Source organism: Miniopterus natalensis, chromosome 4, assembly GCF_054644295.1.
Source record: "Miniopterus natalensis isolate mMinNat1 chromosome 4, mMinNat1.hap1, whole genome shotgun sequence".
NCBI lineage: Eukaryota > Metazoa > Chordata > Mammalia > Chiroptera > Miniopteridae > Miniopterus > Miniopterus natalensis.
This window is the reverse complement of record NC_142084.1, coordinates 67,900,550-67,922,257: the sequence shown is the minus strand read 5'-3', so window position 1 is coordinate 67,922,257 and position 21,708 is coordinate 67,900,550. Positions and strand designations below refer to the sequence as shown.

Here is a 21,708-nt window from a genome sequence, read left to right as displayed (position 1 = left end):
GAGTGGCAAATGGGGCGCCAGAATTTACACGGCCATCTTGGATAGGACTATGAAGCCTTAAAGGGAATAGTTCTGAAGGTTTGCGCTTAATGGCGGCTCAAGGTGCCGCCATCTTGGGAGTGGCGGATTCTACAGTCGCAAAGGAAAGTTCCTGAAAAAAGCCCGCGAACAGCAGGTGGGTTTGCCGTGGGAGGAGAAAAACGGGTTGGACACGTGGTCTAAAGTACCCTCCCCCACCGCAAGGCTGTGGGACTCTGCTCCGCCCCCTGTTGGAACCGCCCCTCCCCGCAGCATCAGCCAATGAGAGCAGACGTGCAGAACGCGGACGGTTTCCATGGGAGCGCGGAAGGAAGGAGGGGAGGAGGTTACCTAGCAATTGGGAGATGCTGCGAGGCCCAGCCAAACGGTTGGAAAGTGCTTTCTCTGAGCCGGAGAAACCCGAACTGACGGATCCCAGGCAGAGGCGAATCCTAGTCTCCCTTTTAACCCTCAGGAGCCTTTGGCCCCAACCCAATCATGACGTCGCCCCTGTGCTGGGCGGCCGCCGCCAACCGCCTGCCTTCTCAGGACCAGATGTCGACTACTTCCAAGGCCAAGATCAACCAAGATCAGACCAAAAGCCGCCACCCTAGAGGCAAGGGCGCGGCACAGGCCTGGCCTCCACTCCATTCCCAGGGACCCATCTATGCCAGCGGGGGGAAGTCGGCTGTGCTCGCGCAGGTGGCTGAGTTACAAAAGAAGATACAACTTTTAGGTAAGATGGCTCCAAAGGGCATAAAATGGCCCGGAGTCAACAGTGTCCACTCAGCCCTGTGACTAAGCATGGTGTGACAAGGGTTCTTCACCAGTATTCATCCAGGTGGTCCATTCTGGAGGCAAAAACTCATACTTGTTCTTGGTTTTTCTCATCTCAAAACTTTTCCGGGGCTCAGAGCCAACTGGACTGTATCTTATTCTTTTGTGTAATTCCAACTATTATGCATGGTGCGGTGAAAATAATAGGTTCTAGAGACAGGCTTTCTGGGTTCAAATCCCGGCTCTGCATATACTAGTGGTTTGCTCTTGGACGACTAAGAGTAACCTAATTGGTGTCAATTTCCCATCTGTAAAATGGGGATAACAGTACAACCCCCATAGGTAGTTGAAATGTGTTAAGTGTCTAGAGCAGTGCATGGCACATAGTAACACACTATAAATTGTAAACCAGAGGTTCTCAATGGAAGAGGGCTATTGTGCTCCCCAAGGGGCATTTGGCAAAATCTGGAGGCTTTAAAAATTATTTATTTATTTATTTACTTATTTATTTTTAGAGAGAGAGGATGGGAAAGAGAAAAAAACATCAATTTGTTGTTCCACTTATTTATGCATTTGTTCGTTGATTCTTGTATGTGCCCTGACTGAGGATTAAACCCATAATTTTGGCTTATCAGGACAACACTCTAACCAACTGAGCTACCCAGCCAGGACTGAAGACATTTTTGGTTGTCACATTATTGGAGGGGGGGGGGGTACTACTGGCATCTAGAGGGTGGAGACCAGGAATGCTGTTCAACATTTGACAATGCACAGGGCAGCTCACCACAGCAAATAATTGTACATCCCAGTGTCAGTCTGGCCAAGGTTGGGAAATCCTGGTGTAAACCATTATTGTTATTGTTTTATTACCAATAGGGGGTAATCTGGCATAGTGGTTGAGGGTCAGGAGTCAGACTATTTGTGACCTTGAACAATCTCATAAGCCTGAACCTCAATCTTTTCATCTATAAAATGGGTATGATACAGATATGCACCTATTGGTATACGGTATTTTATACCTGGAAAGTTCTTAGTCCAGCATCTAACATATAATAAATGCTCAAAGTATGAAGTATTGTTATAATATTAAATTGATAATTACAAAAAGTTTATCCCTCTGGGAAGTCTTTCCCACTCCTGATGATGCTCTGCTTGTACCTGCCCACATCACTTGACCCCAGAAAGTGATCAGAAGGCCTTTTATGAGAGCACCCAGTGGAACATCAAGAAGAATCAGGAAACCATCAACCAGCTACATGAGGAGACCAGGATGCTGCAACTACAGCTGACGGATCTGCTCCAGGTAAGGGTACAGAAGTAGGTGAAGGGGGCAGTACCAACACTCCCAGGGGCAGGGCACTGCCTCAGGTAGAGGTGGCCTAGGTAAGTGGTGACTGGGCTCCTCTCCTTGCAGGGAGATGAGAAAGTGGTCCAGGCAGTGATTCGAGAATGGAAGTCAGAGAAGCCATACCTGAAGAACAGGACAGGACAGGTTTGCCCCACCCCTACTCCACTGACAGTCTCCCTTCATTTCCAGCCTGGATCCCCTCCCCACCAGACTCCCTGCCTCCTGACCTTCCCTCTCGTCCTTTTTCTGCACCAGCCACCACTCATTTATTCACTCAGTTAATTTTTATCACATACCAACCATGTGCCTGGCATGGTATTAGGTGTTGTTGATTGTGCAATTAAAAAAAAACAGACCAAGTCCCCACTGGGACAAGGATTTGCACTTTCATTTGGGGGGTGGGAGTCAGCAAAGACCCCTCTCTCTAAGATGTGATGTTTGAGCTGAGAATGGGCCAGGTAGGAAATGATCTGGGGGGAAGATGCTCCAGGCAAAGGGAACAGCAAATGCAAAGTCTCTGGGGTAGGGACAAGTATAAAGTGTTGGAGGGCAGTGTGACTAGATGGGAGTGAGTGAGGGGTCTTGGTAGGAGGTGAGGTCAGGGAAATCACCAGGACCGAATCTTGCAGCAGGCCATGATGAAGAGTGCAGATTTTATATACTAAGACTCAGGCAAGTGGAAAGTAGACTGTGAGAAAGCAAGAGTGGAAGTCAGGAGGAGGTCATTCTGATGAAAGATGGCGTTGGGTACACTAGGGTGAAAGCTGGAAATAGGAAGAAAGAGTGCTCTGGGGGCACCTTTGAAATAGAACAGATAATTGCTAACAATTGAATACAGATGGGAAACAAAAAGAGGTGAGGATGACATCAAGGTTTTGGACTTGGGCACCTAGAAAGAAGGACAGAGTTTCCATGAGCTGAGATGGGGAAGACTTGAAAAGGGCAGGCTTGGAGAAAAATCAAGTGCTCAGTTTGCCCACGTTGATTTTGAGGTGCCTGTGGACACATCTGGAAGGCAGTGTAGATATGGACATATGAGCCTGCAGTTCAGGGGAAGGCTCAATTTGGGTGTTTTCAGTGTATAGGTGACCTTTAAAACCCTGAGGCTGGATAGATCATGATGGGGGTGGATGTAGACATAGGAAAGAAGAGCCTGGGGCTGTCTCTCCAAAGGCAAAGAAGACAAAGTAGGGGCAAACAGGGAGGTGGGTGGAACACCGGGGAATGAGCTTCTGGAAGCCACCAAATTAGAAAATGTGCAGGAGAGTCAGCCAGGTCAGATGCTGCTCAGAGACAGGGAGATGAGAACCAAAATATGGGAGAAGGAAGCTATGGAGGAAGGACTAGCGGGAATTCAGGCCCCTGCTCTCGCTATCCTCCCTCCAGCAGGCCCTGGAGTACCTGGACCACCGGCTGAGTGAGAAGGTAAAACAGCGAAATGCTCTGCGGCACCAGGTGGGGTTGCAGCAGAAGTGGCTGGGGGAGCTTCAGCTGCAGCACAGCCTGCGCGAGCTAGAGATGGCGGAGGTGCAAGATGGCAACACTGAGGTGGCTAAGGTGGGGCCATTGAGGTGCAGAGGTAGGCAGGGCAGAGGGGTAGTTGATCCTTGGGGAGGAGGAATTGAGTGGGGAGGGGACTCAGCCCAGCCTTACTTCCCTCTAGACCTTGCGGAACCTGGAGAACCGCCTGGAGAAGGCCCGGATGAAGGCGGATGAGGCGGAACACATCACCAATGTGTACCTGCAGCTCAAGGACTATCTACAGGTAGGGACCAGAATGGCTGGGGACGGGGAGGCAAGTGGGAGGGCCAGCCTAGCCAGGGACAGCGGTCATAGATCTGCCCCACTCCTCATACCCCAGGAAGAGAGTCTTCACTTGGAGAACCGTCTGGACTCCATGGAGGCTGAAGTGGTGAAGACAAAACATGAGCTGGAGGAACTGCATGTGGTGAACCAGGAGGCACTCAATGCCCGGGACATTGCCAAGGTGACAACCCACTGGTCCCTGGGGATCCTGCCCAGGGACACCATGGTCTCCTGGCCCCAGGATCTGAACCTCAGCTGTCCCAGAGCCCTCCCATCTGTCTCCCAGGACCCTGCAGCCTGGCCCAGTTGGGCCCGCCACTCTGACCCTGAGCCATGATAGATACCAGCTGGCCCTGCTGTTCCCCTGCTCACCCTCCAGAATCAGCTGCAATATCTGGAGGAGACTGTGTTTCTAGAGCGCAAGAAGCGTGAGCACTTCATAACCGAGTGCAAGAAACTCTCGGAGGAGAGAAAACTGCAGAACGAACGCATGGAGCGCAAGGTGGGTGCACCCAGGAGTGCCAGGACCAAGAACCTGTCCCACACTCTTGACCCCTGCTTGGTTGTCCTTACCTGGCCCAAGCCTTTACTCTGGCTCCCCAGACTGGGCCCCACCTGCTCTCTGTCCAGATACCCTTTCTTGGCCTTTGTCCTAAGCCCTTTTCTACAACCTAACCCTGTACCTGACCTCAACCTGGAGCAGACCCAACGTGAGCACTTGCTGCTGCAGTCCGAAGATACGATACAGGATGGCCTACAGGCCAAGGAGGAGGAGCTTCAGCAGCGCTGGAGCATGTACCAGGTGGAGGTGCTCTTCGGCAAGGTCAAGGATGCCACCGGTGTGGCCGAAGCACATGTGAGTGCTGCCCGCAGGCCTCTGGGCCCTGGATCAATTTCTCAGCACACAAACCTGCTCTTTTAAAAGACAACCTTCCTCCTCCAGCTACCACTCCATTTCTCTGCTGCTCCTTACAGCAAAACCCATGCAAACTGTCTATACTCACCATGATTTCCTCTTCTGTTCATTCTTACACCAGTGACACTGACTTCTTTGGCATGTAGGCTCTGTAAGAACTGGGAGTTTTGTCTCTCCTCTCCTGTGTCTACATCACCTGTAACATGGTCTAGGGCCCAACAAACTTCCCAGTGCCACCCTAGGCCCCAGACAAGCCAAATTCCTGCCCTGGGCCCCCTCTTTGCAATGTCTTCCTTGAGATTTTCTAAGACCCTATGTCCCCTGCTGGCAAACACTGATCCTGCTGCACCCCAGTCTGGTTTCCCCCTATTTAGCACTCTCCAGCCCTCCACTCTTCCCATGGGATGACCCCTGAGGAATTCCAGGACTTGGACCTATGGTGTCATCTGAGGCACTGTGGCTGGTCACTTTTTCAGAAATTGGCCTGGTAGGTGGATTGCTTCCACAGCCAGCCAGTGTTTCTTCATGGGATTGGGCGAGATTTGCCCCCGTAATGTTGTTGGTACCTTGATTTTGGAAAGCAGCTATGGTCACTGCTATTCCACCCCACACACTGATTTCTGGCTGACCCAAATTCCTGATATAGAGAGGGAAGGGCTCAGCAAAAATTATTTGTCGAGGCTACCCACCCATGAGGCAGCCCTGAGTCCTACTCAGAGTCACTAAACATCACTGCACAGAAGCCACCAGCTCGGGCCACCTGTTCTTCATGCTGGACTTAAGGAGGAAGGTGGCACCTGGGCCTGTCCAGGCCCTGGCTCTGACTGGGGTTGGGTGGGCCCTAGGTGGTGGTGCGGCGGTTCCTGGCGCAGGGTGACACCTTCACGCAGTTGGAGACTCTCAAGAGTGAGAACATGCAGCTGCTGCTGAGGCTGAAGGAAGAGAAGCAGCGGCTGCAGCAGGAGCTTGAAAACCTCAAGTACTCGGGGGAGGCCATGCTAGTGAGGTGAGGCCCCAGTGCCCCAAGGAGAGGGTGGGGGCCGTGGGGTCTTCTGCACCTGCACAGCTGCCTCCCCACTGCCTACAGTGAACAGAAGTTTCAGGCAAAGTTGCAGGGTGGCCTTAATGCAGAGGAGCAGCGCAGGGCTGAGGCCAAGGGCCAGCTGGAGCAGGCTATGCGGACAATGCAAACCCTGAAGGAGGGCCTGGAGCACCTGGCAGGCAAGCTGAACCATGTCACAGTGGGCAGCCAGGTCGGTGAGGAAGCCCTACTCGGTACCTCCCAGGACCTAAGAGACAGCGCAGCACCTCAGGTAGGGTTTCTGCCCCATAGCCCACTGAAAGGAACCCACCCCATGCCCTATCCAGGACGTCAGAAGACTGCCTACAAGGGAGTCCCTACCCCACATTCCTGGGGTAACCCCTTACTCCTTAAGTGGCCCAAGACTTCAGGGACCCTGTGCTGCCTCAAGTCCCGCCCCCAGAGGAAAGTCCCACCTTGCCCCGCTGCAATCCTGGAGCAGCCCCAGACAGGAGAAGCCCCACCCTGTCTACAACAAAGTACTATTTTTTCAGGTCATTCCTGCAATGGCTTCTCTCGAGTTATTATCCAGTCCCCCCCCCCCAAAAAAAGACCTCCCCCACTCCTTGTCTGGAGTTAGGAGGCGCTGTCCTCACAGGCGTGGCCCTTGACTGCGGAGGCCCCGCCCCACAGAGGATAACACCACCTCTATGAGTGGCCCCTCACCTTCAAAGACCTGACCTGGGAGTAAAAGCCTAGTGCGAGTGTAAACTGCACGAGCCCCCCCCCCCCACCCCCGGGCAGACAGGGCTCCTCACCCACCACCCACCATCCACCACCCCCGCAGGTGGCCCCTAGCTTAGCTGGGAAAGAGCTGGATCCCAAGGCAAGTGACTATCTGCCGAACCTGCTGGGCCTCGTGGAGGAAAAGCTGCTGAAGCTGCAGGCGCAACTCCAGAGCCACGACATTCCGGAGATGCTGCGCCACATCGCGAATCGTGAGGTACCCATGCAGGGAGGGGGTGGGCTGAGGAGGAGGGGGCGGGCACTCGGGAGCCCGCGGCCACGGTCCAGAGACCGGGGAGAAGGCAGATGGCCGGGAATGGACCTTAGGGACGAGTAAGGTTCTAGGAGCCAGAGCAGCGGTGCAGAGGCCAGAGGGGTGGAGCCTCCTGGAGTCAAGGGGCGGGGCCCGGAGACCCGGGACGGGGAGGGGGGACTGGGCATCAGGGTGCGGGGAGGGGGGACTGGGCATCAGGGTGCGGGGAGGGGGGACTAGGCATCAGGGTGCGTGCTGAGAACGAAGGAGGCGGCTGGGCCGGAGGAAAACTAACCGGGTGGGCGGGGGAGCTGCATGGAATCAGGGTATATACGGGAATGGGGCGGGAAGGAGGGGGAACAGGACTTCCCTGCAGCCCCTGCCCCACCCGCAGTCTTCTCTCCTGCTCCCCTCCTCCCAGTTCTACTCCAGTCTAGAGGGAAAGCTGCCCATGTACAACACCCGCATCAGCCTGCCCCTTGCCCGTCCCAAGGACAAGTTCTTTGGTCAGTACGGGTAGGAAAAAAGGACGGGTCTGGTGGCCCAAGGAGAGCAACGGGAGGTGGGAGGTGTCCGAGGCCGGGATCGGGGCCAAGGTGAGGTGGGGTATAGAAGGCTGGGTAGGGAAGTCTGGGGTAGGGAGGGGAACCTGGACCCCTTATCCCCCCCCCCCCACGCTCGCAGACGAAGAGGAGTCCCAGGACGAAGACAACGACGTGGTGACTCGCGCGGAGCTCAAGATCCGTTCCCAGAAATTAATCGAATCCCGAAACAAGAAGCGCAGTCGCTCTCGGAGGTCCTAGACTCGCCCCCGGGCCCACCTGGCGCCTCCAGGCCCCCGCGGAGCTCCCAACCCCTCGGGGCCCAGCCACCGGCTCTCGGGGCCTCTCCAAGGGCTGAGCGCGGCCCGGACTGGGGAGCAGAGCCGGCCGTCGGCGCGTAATAAATATCCCCAGGCGGCCGCGCCGGCCTCGGAATCACAAAATAAAGGTCACGGACCAGCCTCCTGGTATTTGCCTCTCCTTGACCCTGCACCTCCCCAAAGACCGCTGCTTCTCAAACTCAGGGCCACCGGCTCTGCCCCCTCCGACCTGGGGACTGACGACTCCCATCAGCTGCGAGCACAGATTGTGCTCCCTGCGCCCCTCCAGAGATACGCCCCACACCTGGGGTGGACCGGCGCTCCCCACCTGAGGACAGGGCTTTCCACTTGGGCGCACAGATCTGTCGCCGTCTTCGCTATACACAGTAGCTCCCGCATACCTGGGACACGGAAAAGAACCCTCCCCCGGGGGGAGAGGTGGCCTCTCTTCTGGGCACAGGTTAACACACACCTATAGGGAGAACCTGGACCTCACCCTGTGGGTCTGGACTGGGTGCTGGGGTCCAGCTGGGGGCATCCGAGAGCCGTGGGTCCCCGTCGCCCCGCCCCGCCCCCGCGCGGCCCGTCCGCCCCGCCCCGCGGCCCCCAAGTGCCCCGACACTGCCCGCGGCCAGCGGCCCTTCCGCCTCACTCGGCCGCGCCGCGGAGCTGGACGGGCCATGCTGCGGACGGGAGGGAAGGAGCTCGCCCTGGTAAGGGGACCAGGGGTCCCGGGATCCCACATCCCTGGAGACCCCTGATTCAGAAATTCCAGGTGCCTGTCCCCGGGGCCCTATCTCCCGGCAAACCGGACCCCTCGGATTCGCTCAGGACTCCCTACCTCGGGCCTCTCGTCCTCCGACTCAGTGAAGTGGCTGGTTCCTCTTAGGGATGGAGGGGAGGAGGCCAGAGGCAGGCTCGGTGAGACTGGACCCTGGGACGTCCCCAAATGCCACCCCATCCTCCCAGGACCAGGGGGGAGGGTACCAGCATCGCCAAGGGGACTTCCTAGCCTGAGTCTCACAAGCTCCGGGAAGCCCGGCCTGCGTCCCCGCGACAGAGGGGAGCCGAGGCCCGGGACCCGACCTCCCGCGGCGCCCTGAGCCCCTCCTCCGCACCCAGGCGCCGCTGCAGGACTGGGGCGAGGAGACCGAGGACGGCGCGGTGTACAGTGTCTCCCTGCGGCGGCAGCGCAGTCAGCGCCTGAGCCCCCGGGAAGGGCCGGGGGACGGCCAGGTGAGCCGGGGACTGGCGGGCAGGGTGGGGCTGGTGAAGTCCAGGTGAGGGCGGGCTGGAGTGGGGAGCGGGAGCGGGAGCGGGAGCGGGAGGGAAGCGGGCCTTGGAGGCGGCCAAGCAAGGCGGGCGTCCAGGTGAGTGGGGTGGATGAGAGAGGTGGGGCCAGGTCGGGACCCAGTTGGCGGGCAGGACCTGCGGACGGAGGCCAGGTGCGTCAGGTTAGTGGGGCGGAGCTAGAGAGGGATGGGTGCTCCTTAGAAGCGTCTGGTGAGCGAGGGCGAGGTGGAGGGCGGGGACCCGGGCGGCCAGTGAAGCATAGCTGGGGAGCTGCGAGCAGCCTGGGGGCGGGGAGGGAGGTGAGGCGTGGAGGCAGAGGGCGGGCCCAGGAGGGAGAAGGTGTCCAGGTCATTTGTGCATGGTGCAGAATGATAAATCCAGGGAGCCAGATTCAGACGAATGGGCAGGATCAGGCGCAAGAGCCCTGCTAGCAATGGAAAAGGGGTGCTCCTCTGAATCATCACCACCCCCCTGCCTCACAGGCCCTCAGCCCCAGCGCTGACACCTTCCTCCATTACCGCACCAGCAAGGTGCGGGTGTTGAGGGCAGCGCATCTGGAGCGGCTGGTGCAGGAGCTGGTGTCTGTAGACCCTGAGCAGGACCCAGGCTTCGTGCCTGCCTTCCTGGCCACCCACCAGGCCTTCGTGCCCACTGCACGCGTTCTGGGCCTTCTCCTGGCACCACCGCCGCCACCCCTGCCACCCTGGTCAGTACTGATGGGGAAATCTCCATGTTCCCACCCCTGACCCTCACCTGGGCCCTCCCTCAGGTTTAGAAACAGGAAATCCCCCAACCTCAGAACCCTTCTCCTAAGCATCCCCCTTCCCCCACACCCTTCTTCACCTGACTTGGGGGCTTCTTCCAGGGTAGAGATCAAGAAGACAGAGGGACAAGATCTGAGCTTCAACAAGAACCTGAGGTTGGTTTCCCATCTGATAGTGGTGGAAGGTCCTAGAGGTCAAAAGCCCGATCTGAAGTGTGGGGGCTGCAGAGCTCCTGGCTGGCCTCTGAGGCCCTGCCCTTCTGGCCAGGGCTGTGGTGTCTGTGCTGGGCTCCTGGCTGCAGGACCACCCTCAGGACTTCTGGGACCCCCCTGCCCACTTGGACCTGAGCAGTGTGCGTACCTTTCTGGGCTGGGCTGCCCCACTGGGAGCCGAGGCCCTGGAAGCAGAGAAACTGCTGAGAGGTTTCCTGGAGGAGGCTGAGCAAGAGCAGGAAGAAGAGAAGCAGCCCCAGGCTTCGGCAGGTGAGGGGTTTGGGGTACTGACAGTGCCCCAAATAGGCCTTTCCTGATTGCTCCCTCCCCCAAGGGACTCCTCCCGTCAGGGAGCTACAAATCTTGGACAAGGTTCTTTTTTATTTTTATTTTTAATATATCTTTATTGATTTTAGAGAGGAAAGGAGAGGGAGAGAGAGAGATAGAAACATCAATGATGAGAGAGTCATTGATCGAGCCCACAACCCGGGCATGTGCCCTGACCGGGAATCAAACCCTGATCGCCTGGATCCTAGGTCGATGCTCAACCGCTGAGCCACGCCCGGCCGGGCTTGGACAAGGTTCTTAATCTTGTCTGGGCTTCAGTGTCCTCACCAGTAAAATGGGGAAAACAGCCCTTTGTCCAACATATTGGCATTTATCTAGCACCTCCCTTCCCCCTGTATCTTAACTACAAAGATGCTTCATCATTGGCTCAGGATGCCCTGCATTTTAACTACAAATCATTCCATTACTACTTACCTTAGGAGCCACAGAGAGCTGAATTCAAATCCCAGTTCTGCCGTTTGCTGACTGTGTGACCTTGGATAAGTCATTTCACTTCTATGAGCCTTAGTTTCCTTATCTGTGAAATGGGGGCAATAACAGTACTTACCTCATTGCCTTTTCATTCATTCAGCAGATATTTAGCCACTGGCCTCTGGGCACCTAACAGTGGATAGGAGCTCTCAGTTCCCTGGGGAAGACAATCAGTAAACAAGTAAATATATAAACAATGAGGGCTTGGCAAATAGTAATATTTTCAGTATTGTTGTTATCAATGATTCTTACTTATTAGAACCTACCACTTCACTTATAATGGAATATGTACAAGAAGCCATACTGATATTTTCTTGTATAGTAGGGGTCAGCAAAGTGTCTGGTCTTTTATAGAAAAATCTACCAATTTCTGTTGTAGAAAGCTTTGGGAGGAAGGAGAAAATATCCACATACTTCATTCAGGTCTTTGTTCAGTTGTCACCTCCTCAGACATCCCTTTTCTGATCCCCTCCCAACAAATATATTCTCCTACTCTGTGTCCTTTTAGCGTGCCTTATTTTTTTGCATAGTACTCATTGGTTTTGTCTCCACCTCTGTCCTCAGGGACAGGAACAATGCGGATTTGTTGACTGAATAATTACATCCTGCTTATAAAGTATCATCTTTCACCCATCTGTGTTCCATCTGATTCCTATCACAAAAGCATCTATATCCCTAATCCCCTTCCTTTAATCCTCAGGTAGTGGCCACATCTCTCTCCCCTTTACAAAGTAGCAGCCACTTCTCCCTCCTGGTGACAATGTCTCAGTTATTTATACACAAGGTAGGGCAAAAGTAGGTTTACAGTTGTGAGTTCAAGAAACACGGAGTTTATTCTTGTATTATTCATTAATTATTGCATTATTTTCCATATGAGCAACTGTAAACCTAATTTTGTCCCACCCTGTATATTGTATCCCTCCATCTTTCCTCCTGGTTACTAAATGCTTTTCTTCCTCTGATTTGAAGATTTCACCAGCTGATTCAATGTCATTAGAACTGCACAGTCTGATGCAGTGGCCGCTAACCCCAGGTGGTATTGAAACTGAACCTAAATTAATTACATTAAAAATAAAAATTCAGTTCCTCAGTTGCACTAGCCACATTTCTAGAGCTCAGCAGCCACATCAGACAGCACAAGTAAAAAATATTTTCACGGTTGCAGAAAACTCTATTGAAAGTGCTGCCCTAAACTATGAGTTCTGGAGGTCAGAGCAGAAAATGAATGTTTATCAAACACCCACTGTGTGCCAGGCTCTGGGAACCTCAACATCTTTATTTTGGGATAACTTTTTACTACAGAGAATTTCAGATACATGCAAAAGTAGAAAGAATAGTACAAAGAGCCCTCAAATAGTCCAGCTGGCGTGGCTCAGCGACCTAGGGTCCAGGAGATGGCGGTTCCATTCCCCGTCAGGGCTCATGCCCGGGTTGCGGGCTCAATCCCCAGCGGGGGGCGTGCAGGAGGCAGCCCATCAATGACTCTCATCATTGATGTTTCTATCTCTCCCTCTCCCTTCCTCTCTCTGAAATCAATAAAATATATATTCAAAAAAAAAAAAAGAACACTCAAACACCCATCACTCATCTTTAACAATTATCAATTTGACAAAAATTTTCGAATGATTTGGAGGCAAATCCCAGATACACATCAATACTTCATTTTACACCTCTAATTGGCAAGGACTTTAACTATATATATAACCTTCATGCCCACAATCATTTCCAACAAAATCGGCAACAATTACCTAATATAAAAAAATGCCCACTCCGTCCTGGCCAGCATGAATCAGTGGTTAGAGCGTCAGCCTGCGCACCAGAGGAGGGCCATGGGTTTAATTCTCAGTCAAGGGCATGTACCTGGGCTACAGGTTCAATCCTCACCTGGGTCGGGATGGGTTGGGGCTCATGGGAGAGGCATCATATCAATGTTTCCCTCTCTCTCTCCCTCCCTTCCTTCCATTCTCTCTAAAAACCAATGGAGAAAATATCCTCAGATGAGTATTAACAAAACGAAACAAAATGCCCAATCTGCAGTCAAATCACCCTGTTGTCCCTCAATTGTCTTTTTTAGAGTTGTTTCTTTGAAACCCAAAGATCCACTTAAGGTATTTGGTTGTGTTTCTTGGGTCTCTTTTATTCTATGACAGTCCCTCTTTGCCTTTTGTTAATGCCATTAGGGAACAAAATGGGTCATTTGTCCTGAGCAATGTCTCTCACATTCTTCTGCATTTGCCTGTTTGCTTTCTCATGGTAACATGTGGTATGTTCCTCTATACCCCATATTTGCTGTAAGATGTGAAGGTTTGATTAGATATAGGTGCAATTTTTTTTTCCCAATGCCACTTTTTAAAACTAATACTTTGTAATGCCACCTGTCCTAATTTTAAATGAAAGACAAATAATCGAGCAGACTTACACAGATAATTTTAAAATAATAATATGATGCTGTAACTCTAATACCAAGGAAAAATAAAATGAAAGCAATTTACACCATAAACTATGCTTATTGCTGTGTTGCTGCTTGGGCATGCCTCATGAGGAGACATGGTGAAGTTTCATCTGTCGTAACATCATGGTGAATGTGACAGGCACAAACACCTACGAATGCAGGAGAGTGCACTGGTGACACTGACGGAGTAGCATAGATGTTAGTGGCATCGTATTCCAAAATGCCGAGCAACACTTGCAATTTCCAAACAAAACAAAGTTAGGACTTTCACAGTCCTTGCATTCCTGGAGCCAAAATAATTAGTGTTTATGAGCAAGATAGTTGGGTTCAAGGTGCAGATTACTGTAAACAGGCTTTTCAAGGACACAAATGAACACACACACAAAAAAAGAAAGAAAAAAGAAAACCAAAAAAAAAAAAAATAGAATAAAACAAGAAAGAAAAAATCAAAAAGCAAACAAAAAGAAGCAAGGACACAAGTGTCTAAGAGGGACATTTGGGGGTCAGGTGGCTCAATTCTTCACAGTGCATGATGAAGAATCGTGCTTAGAAGCAAGATTCCAGCTTCTAAGGTGTCCCCTAGGAGATGCCACAGTTGAAACCCACTACCGTAATCATTCATATTTGAGTTCTTTATAGCAGCCTGGTATATGTGATCTCATTTGGTTTTTTAAAAAGAAATGCAGATGAAGAGAAGAAGGCACAGAGAGGTTTAAAGGCTTGTTTTAGTTCTCACAGCAAGCCTGGCGGACAAGCTTGAATCTGAACTTGGCATTTTCTGACCATAATCTTCCCCTAATCACAAAGCTATACCATCTCTCACCAAAAGAAAAGGGCAGGAGATATCATTCTAATAAAGTCTCAAAGTAATAAAGCTCTATTTTCTGTGCCAGTCTTTGAGTACCTGGCTTCAAATCCCTGCCCTGTCATTTACTGAAGTGACTTAGGGTAAATTGTTCCTGCCTCAGTTTCCCCACCCATAGAAGGTGGATAATAGTACCTGGCTCACTCGTCAGTGTGATGAATTATTGAGTTAAGCCCTAGCCAGTTTAGCTCAGTGGCTAGAGCGTTGGCCCTTGGATGGTAAGGGTCCAGGGTTTGACTCCAGCCAAGGGCACTACCTTGGTTTCAGGCTCAATTCCCGGCCGGGTCAGTTTGTGCTGGAGGCAACCAACCAACCGATGTGTTTCTCTCACTTTAATGTTTCTCTTTCTCTCCCCCTTCCACTCTCTGAAAAGCAATGGAAAAAATATCCTCAGGTGAGGATTTAAAAAAAAAAAAAATTTTTTTTTAAATAAATAAATAAAGAACCAAGTTAATCCACACTAGGTGTTCAGTGAATGCTACTGTTGCTCTAAGTCCTTACAAACATTCAGGGAGGTCTCCATTTCACTCATGAAGAAAGTGAGGCTCAGAAACGCTAAGGGACTCGCCCTGGGTCATACAGCCAGGCCTGGACTCACACCTGAGAATTTTTAACCCCCTCTGATGCTCCCTCAGGACCTCCTAGCACTACCCAGCCCCCCAGCCCAGACTCCCCGGAAGGCTACCCGGGAGAGGAGGAAGGGCTGGTGCAAGAAGGCCCTGAGCTCCTGGACTTCAGTGTGGACCAAGTGGCTGAGCAGCTGACTCTGATGGACGTGGTGAGAACACTGGAGGGGCGCGGGGGTGGTGGGGATGAGGGGTAGGTCCCGCAGAGCACAGAGCTGCCCTCCCACCCTCCCCTCTCAGGAGCTCTTCTCACGCGTGAGGCCCTGTGAGTGCCTGGGTTCCGTATGGTCGCAGCGGGACCGGCCAGGGGCCGCGGGCATCGCCCCTACTGTGCGCGCCACTGTGACCCAGTTCAACATGGTGACCGGCTGCGTGCTGGGCTCGGTGCTCGGGGCGCCTGGCCTGGCTGCCCCGCAGAGGGCACAGCGGCTGGAAAAGTGGATCCGCATCGCCCAGGTGCATGTTCAGAGGGAGGAGATGCGGGGGCCTGGCAGAGGTGCCAAGAGAGGCAGAGGGTGGGTGGAAGGCAGAAGACTGGTGCTTGGGAGTGTGGAGAGCATTGGGGCTGGAAGGTGCCAAAGAAAAGCCTAGGAGAGGGCCGTGCTCACCGAGGGGCTGGGTGGGTCTTAGGATAAGAGGATGAGATGAGGGGTGATGGGGCTGGAATAGGATTGGAGCAGGGAACAAAGCCAGAGGGCAGGGATCCCAAAAAAGACTGGGCAGGGGCAAGGCAGGAACCTCGGGGGGCAGAAGAAGAGAAAGAAATGGGGCCCAGGAGAGAGAGTGGGGGAGTGGCAAGAAGAGGGAGGGGGAAAGGTTGAACCTGGCCTGAGACTTGGGTTTAGGTGGCAGGGGAATGGGTCCAGGAGAGATGCTGTGGGCTCCCCTAGTGCTCAGGGAGAAGTAAGAGTCAGGACACAAGAAACCAAGGTCAGAAGTAGGGGATGGAGGGGCAGCTAGAAGAGGAGGGGGGGCTCAGGGGGGGGCGGGCATGCAGGTGGGGAGAGGGGTGCTCCGGGAGGAGAACTGAGTCTTGGTAGCTTGTCAGATGTGGGGCCAGTCCTAGGGGTTGGATCTGGGTCAGAAGTCACGAGATCATAGAGGCCAGATTATACCTGCTCGGGATTGGGGTCTGACCAGTGCCCCCCGCCCCCCAGCGCTGCAGGGAACTTCGGAACTTCTCCTCCCTGCGCGCCATCCTGTCGGCCCTGCAGTCTAACCCCATATATCGGCTCAAGAGCAGCTGGGGCGCTGTGAGCAGGTGAGCAAGAATGGGGAGAGGAGCTGGGGCGAGACCTTCTCCCTACCCAATCCTAACCCTCACCCTCCCAGCCTCTGACCCCTCTCCTGTCCCCCACAGGGAACCCTTATCCACTTTCAGGAAACTTTCCCAGATTTTCTCCGATGAGAACAACCATCTCAGCAGCAGAGAGATTCTTTCCCAGGTACAGAGGCCCAGGAAGGGGGCCTGGGGCAAAGCAAGGCATAGATTGTCCTTGTCCCTCCATTCAGCGTCCTTCCCCTACACCCCAGAAATGACCTTGCCCTTGTATGTGGGCAGCCCCACATTTTTACTGCCTCTGCTGCCCTCATGATAGTTCACACTTGGTAACTGCCTTATTTATTCATTCAACAAATACCAGAAGTTACAAGGGAAAGGTCGCTTAAGGCTAGAGTCATAGCAAAGAATGGAAAAAAAAATTTGACTTTAATAAGCAAAACTAGCAAACGTGTGCCCACAGATCAGACGTACTGTAGGCAAGATTAAGGTTCTAAATGCAGTTAGTACTGGTTGTTAGGGTGAGTCTGGAATAGGTGGAACATTCTTCACATTCACCTTCTGCAGGTCCCTACCCAAATGTTCCCCTCAGAGATGTTCTCCCTGCCCCCCATCTTCCCCCCTTATTGTTCTTGTGTCTGAGCACCCTTAATGACATGTTAGGTTTGGTTGTTGCTCCCTCCCCCCTGACGTCTGCTCCTTGAGGCCAGGGATTTTGTCTGTTCTACTCACTGCTGCTTCCCCAAGAGCGAGAACAGTGCTGGACCCATAGTGGGCTCTCAATAAATATCTGTGAATGAGTGAAAAAAATCTCACATAAGAATGATCTCACAAGGGGCTCTGCATTAAGCACCTACTATGTACCTGGCACTGTGCCAAGAGGCTTGCCCATGAACCAGAGAGATATATTTCCTTGCCCTGGGAGGATTCAGGTCCCAGACAGGGGAGACACACTGGCAATAATAACTGCCCCAGTGATGATATGATTAATTACCAGGCAGAGCAATGCCACAAAGGCAAGGTTCAGGGCATTCCCAGGGGATTGCCTGAGGGCCTGTTCCATCAGGCCTGGGACAAGGATTCTCACCTGTGTTGAGACTGTCCCTGGGGGCCATGGCACCCACAAGACCCACCTCTGGTCATCCTCAGTTGGGGCTGCCCCCTGCCACTTATCTGCTCCCTTCCTTCCCCTCCCCCCCTTCATTTTCCTTGGAGCATGGCCTTTGCGACTGGTTTGTAATTGCTAAAAGCAAAATGGATGTGTATGGAGAGGTCCAAGAGACCCCAGGACTGCTCAGTTCTTCTCCTGCCCCCAGGAGGAGGCCACTGAGGGACCCCAAGAGGAGGATACTCCCCCAGGAAGCCTCCCTTCAGTGAGTGATGGTAGTTTGGGGTGGGGGACAAGTGGGACCCTCATGGAAGGAGATGGAGGGTGATGGGGTCCATGATGGCTGAGAGTGACTGGAGCTCTGGGGGCCACAGAAACCACCCCCAGGCCCGGTCCCATACCTTGGCACCTTTCTCACGGACCTGGTTATGCTGGACACAGCCCTGCCGGACATGCTAGAGGTCTGACTCTTGACCCTTGACCCCAGTACCACCTACCCTCAGCACAGTGGGCCTCCTGACATCCTACCCTTGACCCTACCTGCACTCCTGACCCCAACCCCCTTAGTGCAGTGGGGCTCCTGACATCCCAACCCCTGACCTTGATCCTCAATTGACCCTTGACCCTGGAGACTCCAGTTCAGACAAAGTTTGCCCCCAGGGGGATCTCATCAACTTTGAGAAGAGGAGGAAGGTGAGTGGGCACTGGGGTGGGTGTAGGAGGGACCAGGGTGGGGTCAGGGCAGTAGTGAGGTCTCAGAAGCCATACCCTCAGGAGTGGGAGATCCTGGCCCGAATCCAGCAGTTGCAGAAGCGCTGTCAGAGCTACTGCCTGAGCCCCTGCCCACCCATCCTGGCTGCCCTGCGTGCCCAGCGCCAGCTCAGTGAGGAGCAGAGGTGACCACCCTGTGGCCTGTCCCAGCCCCACCTCAGCTGACCCTGAATTACGCACTGGGTTTGCTTACCCTGTATTCCTCTCCAAATGCTCCTAAGACCCCCCCCCCCCCCGAGCCCTGACTCCCAACCTGCGACCTTGCATTATCTCAAGCCCAGTTGAGGGCCCCAAATGACCTCCAACCTCAACTTTGACTCTGACTTTCTGACTTCAACTAACCATCCCTTCTGTTTTCTTCCCACCTCTGACCCTATCTGACCCATGACTCCACATCTCACTCTCTGAGCCCAAACATTAACCCCCAGTTTTGAGTAACTGACTCCAACTTTGATGTATATTTGACCGTCCAACTCAACTATCCCAATTATTTCCTTTTATTCTATGGAATCCATGACCCTAACTATTGACCCCAATGATTACCTGACCTTGAATTCTATTTTTGACCCAATTCGACTCCTCAGTCTCACTCTGTGAATCCTGTGTGACCTGCCAACCAAACCATCCCATCTCATTCCTAATAAGACCCTGTTGCTTTATGACCCCATTTACTACCCTGACCCTAATAGTTCTGACCCTAATAGTTCTGCCCACCACTGGGTGTTCCACACAGTGCCCAAAACCCAGCTCTCAACTGATTCTAACTCTCTTCTCCCAAACCCCCCACCCATCTGCACCTTGGTCCCTCAGCTACCGTGTCTCCCGTGTCATTGAACCACCAGCCGCCTCCTGTCCCAGCTCCCCACGTGTGCGACGACGAATCAGCCTCACCAAGCGTCTCAGTGCGTGAGTCTTGGGTGTGTGTGTGCGGTGAGATGGGCAGAGATGGGGGGCTGCTCCTGGGGTTGAGTTTGGCCTTAGCCTCATCCTCTGTCCCCATCCTCAGGAAGCTGTCCAGAGAGAGAGGCTCGTCCCCTGGTGGGAGTCCTGGAGACCCCTCATCCCCCACCTCCAGGTGAGCATCTTGTTTAGTAGAGGAACTGGAGATAGCAGGGTCAGAGGTTGGGGTAGCCACACCACCTCAGGCTCTGCATCTCTCCCAGTCTGTCCCCAGGGTCTCCCCCATCCAGTCCTAGAACAAGGGACCCTCCTCCTGGAAGTCCCCCGGCCTCTCCAGGGCCCCAGGGCCCCAGTACCAAGGTAGCAGGACTGTTTGTGTGTGCATGTGGGACTGTGGGCACCCAAGGCTCTGTGTGTGTGTGTGTGATTTTGAGGACAGGCATGTACATAGGAGATTGTACCCATGCTTAGCTCAGCACTTGGGGTATCTGTCCAAAGGACCATGTACATTTTCATGGCCCTGATTGAGAAATTGTCCCTCCACCTGGCTTGTGCTCAGACCTGGCCTATGTGTCTACTCGCCCACAGGCGATTGTACTCTGGGGTACAATCACACACTTTTGCAAGAACATGTGTATCACCAGGAATTTGCATTTCTGAAGGGGAAATGTGGGCATGAATATCCAGAATATCCACAGGCCGACGTGCAGGTCTGTTCATAGACTTGTGTGTGTACAACAAATGTGAGCATATGTATGTATTCATTGTTCTATATACACAGGATTTCTTGTGTGTGAACATAGGTTTGCATGTTTATCAATCTTGTGTGTAACAGGGAATGAAGGTCTGTATGTGATGTGAGCTTGCGTATGTGTACCCTAATTGTGCGTCCTCCAGCTTCGGGTGTGTAGGGGCGTGTGTTGAATACATTAATGAGGAAGGGCCTAGTGCTCTCCCACTGCTCAGTCCCCAACCCCCCCTGCTTATAGCTGCCCCTTGCCTTGACCCTGAGCTGTCCTCGAATACCCCTTGTGGGGCAGCAGGGCTCAGAGGCCCGGGTCATCCGAGTCAGCATCGACAACGACCACGGGAACCTATATCGGAGCATCCTGGTGAGGAGCTGGGCTAGCGACCTCCTGGGGGCAGCCCTGCCCTTGGGGCTCAGGTTTTCACATTTTACCTCCCACCTTCTTTTCCCAGCTTACTAGTCAAGACAAGGCCCCCAGTGTGGTACAGAGAGCCTTGCAGAAGCACAATATGGCCCAGTCCTGGGCCCGTGACTACCAGCTCTTCCAAGTCCTTCCTGGGGGCAGAGGTGAGCAGAGACAGCTGGGAGCCTTGGCTGGGGACAGCTGGGAGATGGCCCTAACAGGGCCATGAGGTGGCACAGGCACAGAGTAGGGATAAGATGAAGCAGGGTGGGAGTAAGAGGCAGTAAAATGTTTGTTCCTCAGTTATATGGGCTGTGTGGTTATCCTGGCTCAGTGTGAGGTAAGAGGGCACCAAAAGTGTCCTCCTGGATTTATGGGGAAATGAAATTGTCCAGGGTTAAACGAGAGGGACTGTAGAAGGTTGTTTAGGCTTAAATGTATAGGGTCATGAGGTTGTTCAGGCTTAACCTGGTGGAGTGTGAGACTGAAGGGGATCTGGGTTTGATCTGAGGGAAAATGAGTTTGTCCAGGCTCAGCCTGGGGACTCTGAAGTTATCTGAACTTGGCATAGGAGAAGGCCATAAGGTATTGAAATTCAGGGTAGGGGGACGTGAGGTTGTTCAGTGTAAGAGGTTGTCCAGTTTTTGCAAGGGAGAGCCAAGAGGTTCTATTAAAGGACGTGACATGAAGTAGGCTGGATGTTAGGAAGGAACGCATGAGGTTCAGGTGTCAAGGGCCACAGGTTGTGCAGGCCAGAAGGGGGAAGTCAGAAGTTACCCAAGGTCATGGTAAGAGCGGCATGAGGTTGGCTGGGAATTGGCTGTGAGAGGAGAGTGGGGTAGGAAGGAAGTTGTTGGGGGGAAGTAAAAGGCTGTGCGAGCCTTTCATTATGATGTCCACACCTGGCCAGAGCTCCTGATTCCTGACAACGCCAACGTCTTCTATGCTATGAGTCCAGCTGCCTCCGGAGACTTCATTCTGCGGCGCAAGGAGGAGGCCGGGCACACAACCTCAGTCTCCCTGACCTGAACTGAACTGGCCCTCTCCTGCCTCCAGGACGCAGGTCCCATCGGCAGCTTCTATCACTAGGGGGGCGGGGAGGGCACTCCTCTGCCAGAAAGCTCCCATCCCCCAGTAGAGCCCATTGTGCTCCATACCCTGTGACCACTACCCCCAACTTTATTGGACCCCATTTCTCTGACATTCTTGGCACTGGATCCCTATTCCAAAGTCTTCAGCTCACAGGGTGGCTGGTGGAGAGCTCCCTCACATGCTGAGGGTCAGACCCTTCCCCAGAGAACTCTTGTAACTGTTGGAGATACATCACAACGAACAGAAATAGATGAAAACAGTGACCAAAGATATGAAACAGGCGTCAGTCTTCTTTGGTGCCTGTGCCTCATGTTCACTCTTCATTAAGATAAAAATGGAAAAGAAAAGAAAAAAACCTAAGAGCCCTAAAAAATGGGTTGGTGAAGCATGACCGAATACTGGGGGAGGGTGGCTGTCATACAGGTTTCAGAACTCCCTCCCCCAACATTTTTGGGGTAATATGCTTCTTTTCTGCTGTGTATATGGGAGATGAAGAAATGAAATTCCATTGGAATCAGAGACAAATAGCATCATCACCCGTGAGTCAGTAAGGGCCATGGAGACAAAAGGTGAAGCTAAGTTGTCTCTC

General features: G+C 53.1%; 2 protein-coding genes across 2 annotated transcripts; both read left to right on the top strand.

Moving 5' to 3' along the window:
• The first annotated feature begins 366 nt into the window (after positions 1-366).
• On the top strand, positions 367-7,947 carry ODAD3 (outer dynein arm docking complex subunit 3). The gene is made up of 13 exons (XM_087816024.1): positions 367-754; positions 1,977-2,098; positions 2,210-2,287; positions 3,530-3,700; positions 3,807-3,908; positions 4,005-4,130; positions 4,329-4,451; positions 4,653-4,805; positions 5,711-5,871; positions 5,953-6,178; positions 6,734-6,889; positions 7,347-7,431; positions 7,610-7,947. The coding sequence occupies exons 1-13, from the start codon at positions 517-519 to the stop codon at positions 7,726-7,728; spliced, it is 1,860 nt and encodes a 619-aa protein (XP_087672150.1). The 5' UTR covers positions 367-516; the 3' UTR covers positions 7,729-7,947.
• Positions 7,948-8,467: 520 nt separating this feature from the next.
• On the top strand, positions 8,468-21,708 carry RGL3 (ral guanine nucleotide dissociation stimulator like 3). Its single transcript, XM_087816167.1, has 18 exons — positions 8,468-8,500; positions 8,910-9,023; positions 9,563-9,786; positions 9,946-9,999; positions 10,112-10,326; positions 14,828-14,970; positions 15,059-15,274; positions 15,976-16,079; positions 16,179-16,263; positions 17,414-17,470; positions 17,580-17,666; positions 17,866-18,101; positions 18,787-18,882; positions 18,983-19,051; positions 19,140-19,236; positions 19,866-19,988; positions 20,077-20,191; positions 20,938-21,708. Exons 1-18 carry the CDS (start codon positions 8,468-8,470, stop codon positions 21,054-21,056), a joined length of 2,187 nt encoding a protein of 728 aa, XP_087672293.1. The 3' UTR covers positions 21,057-21,708.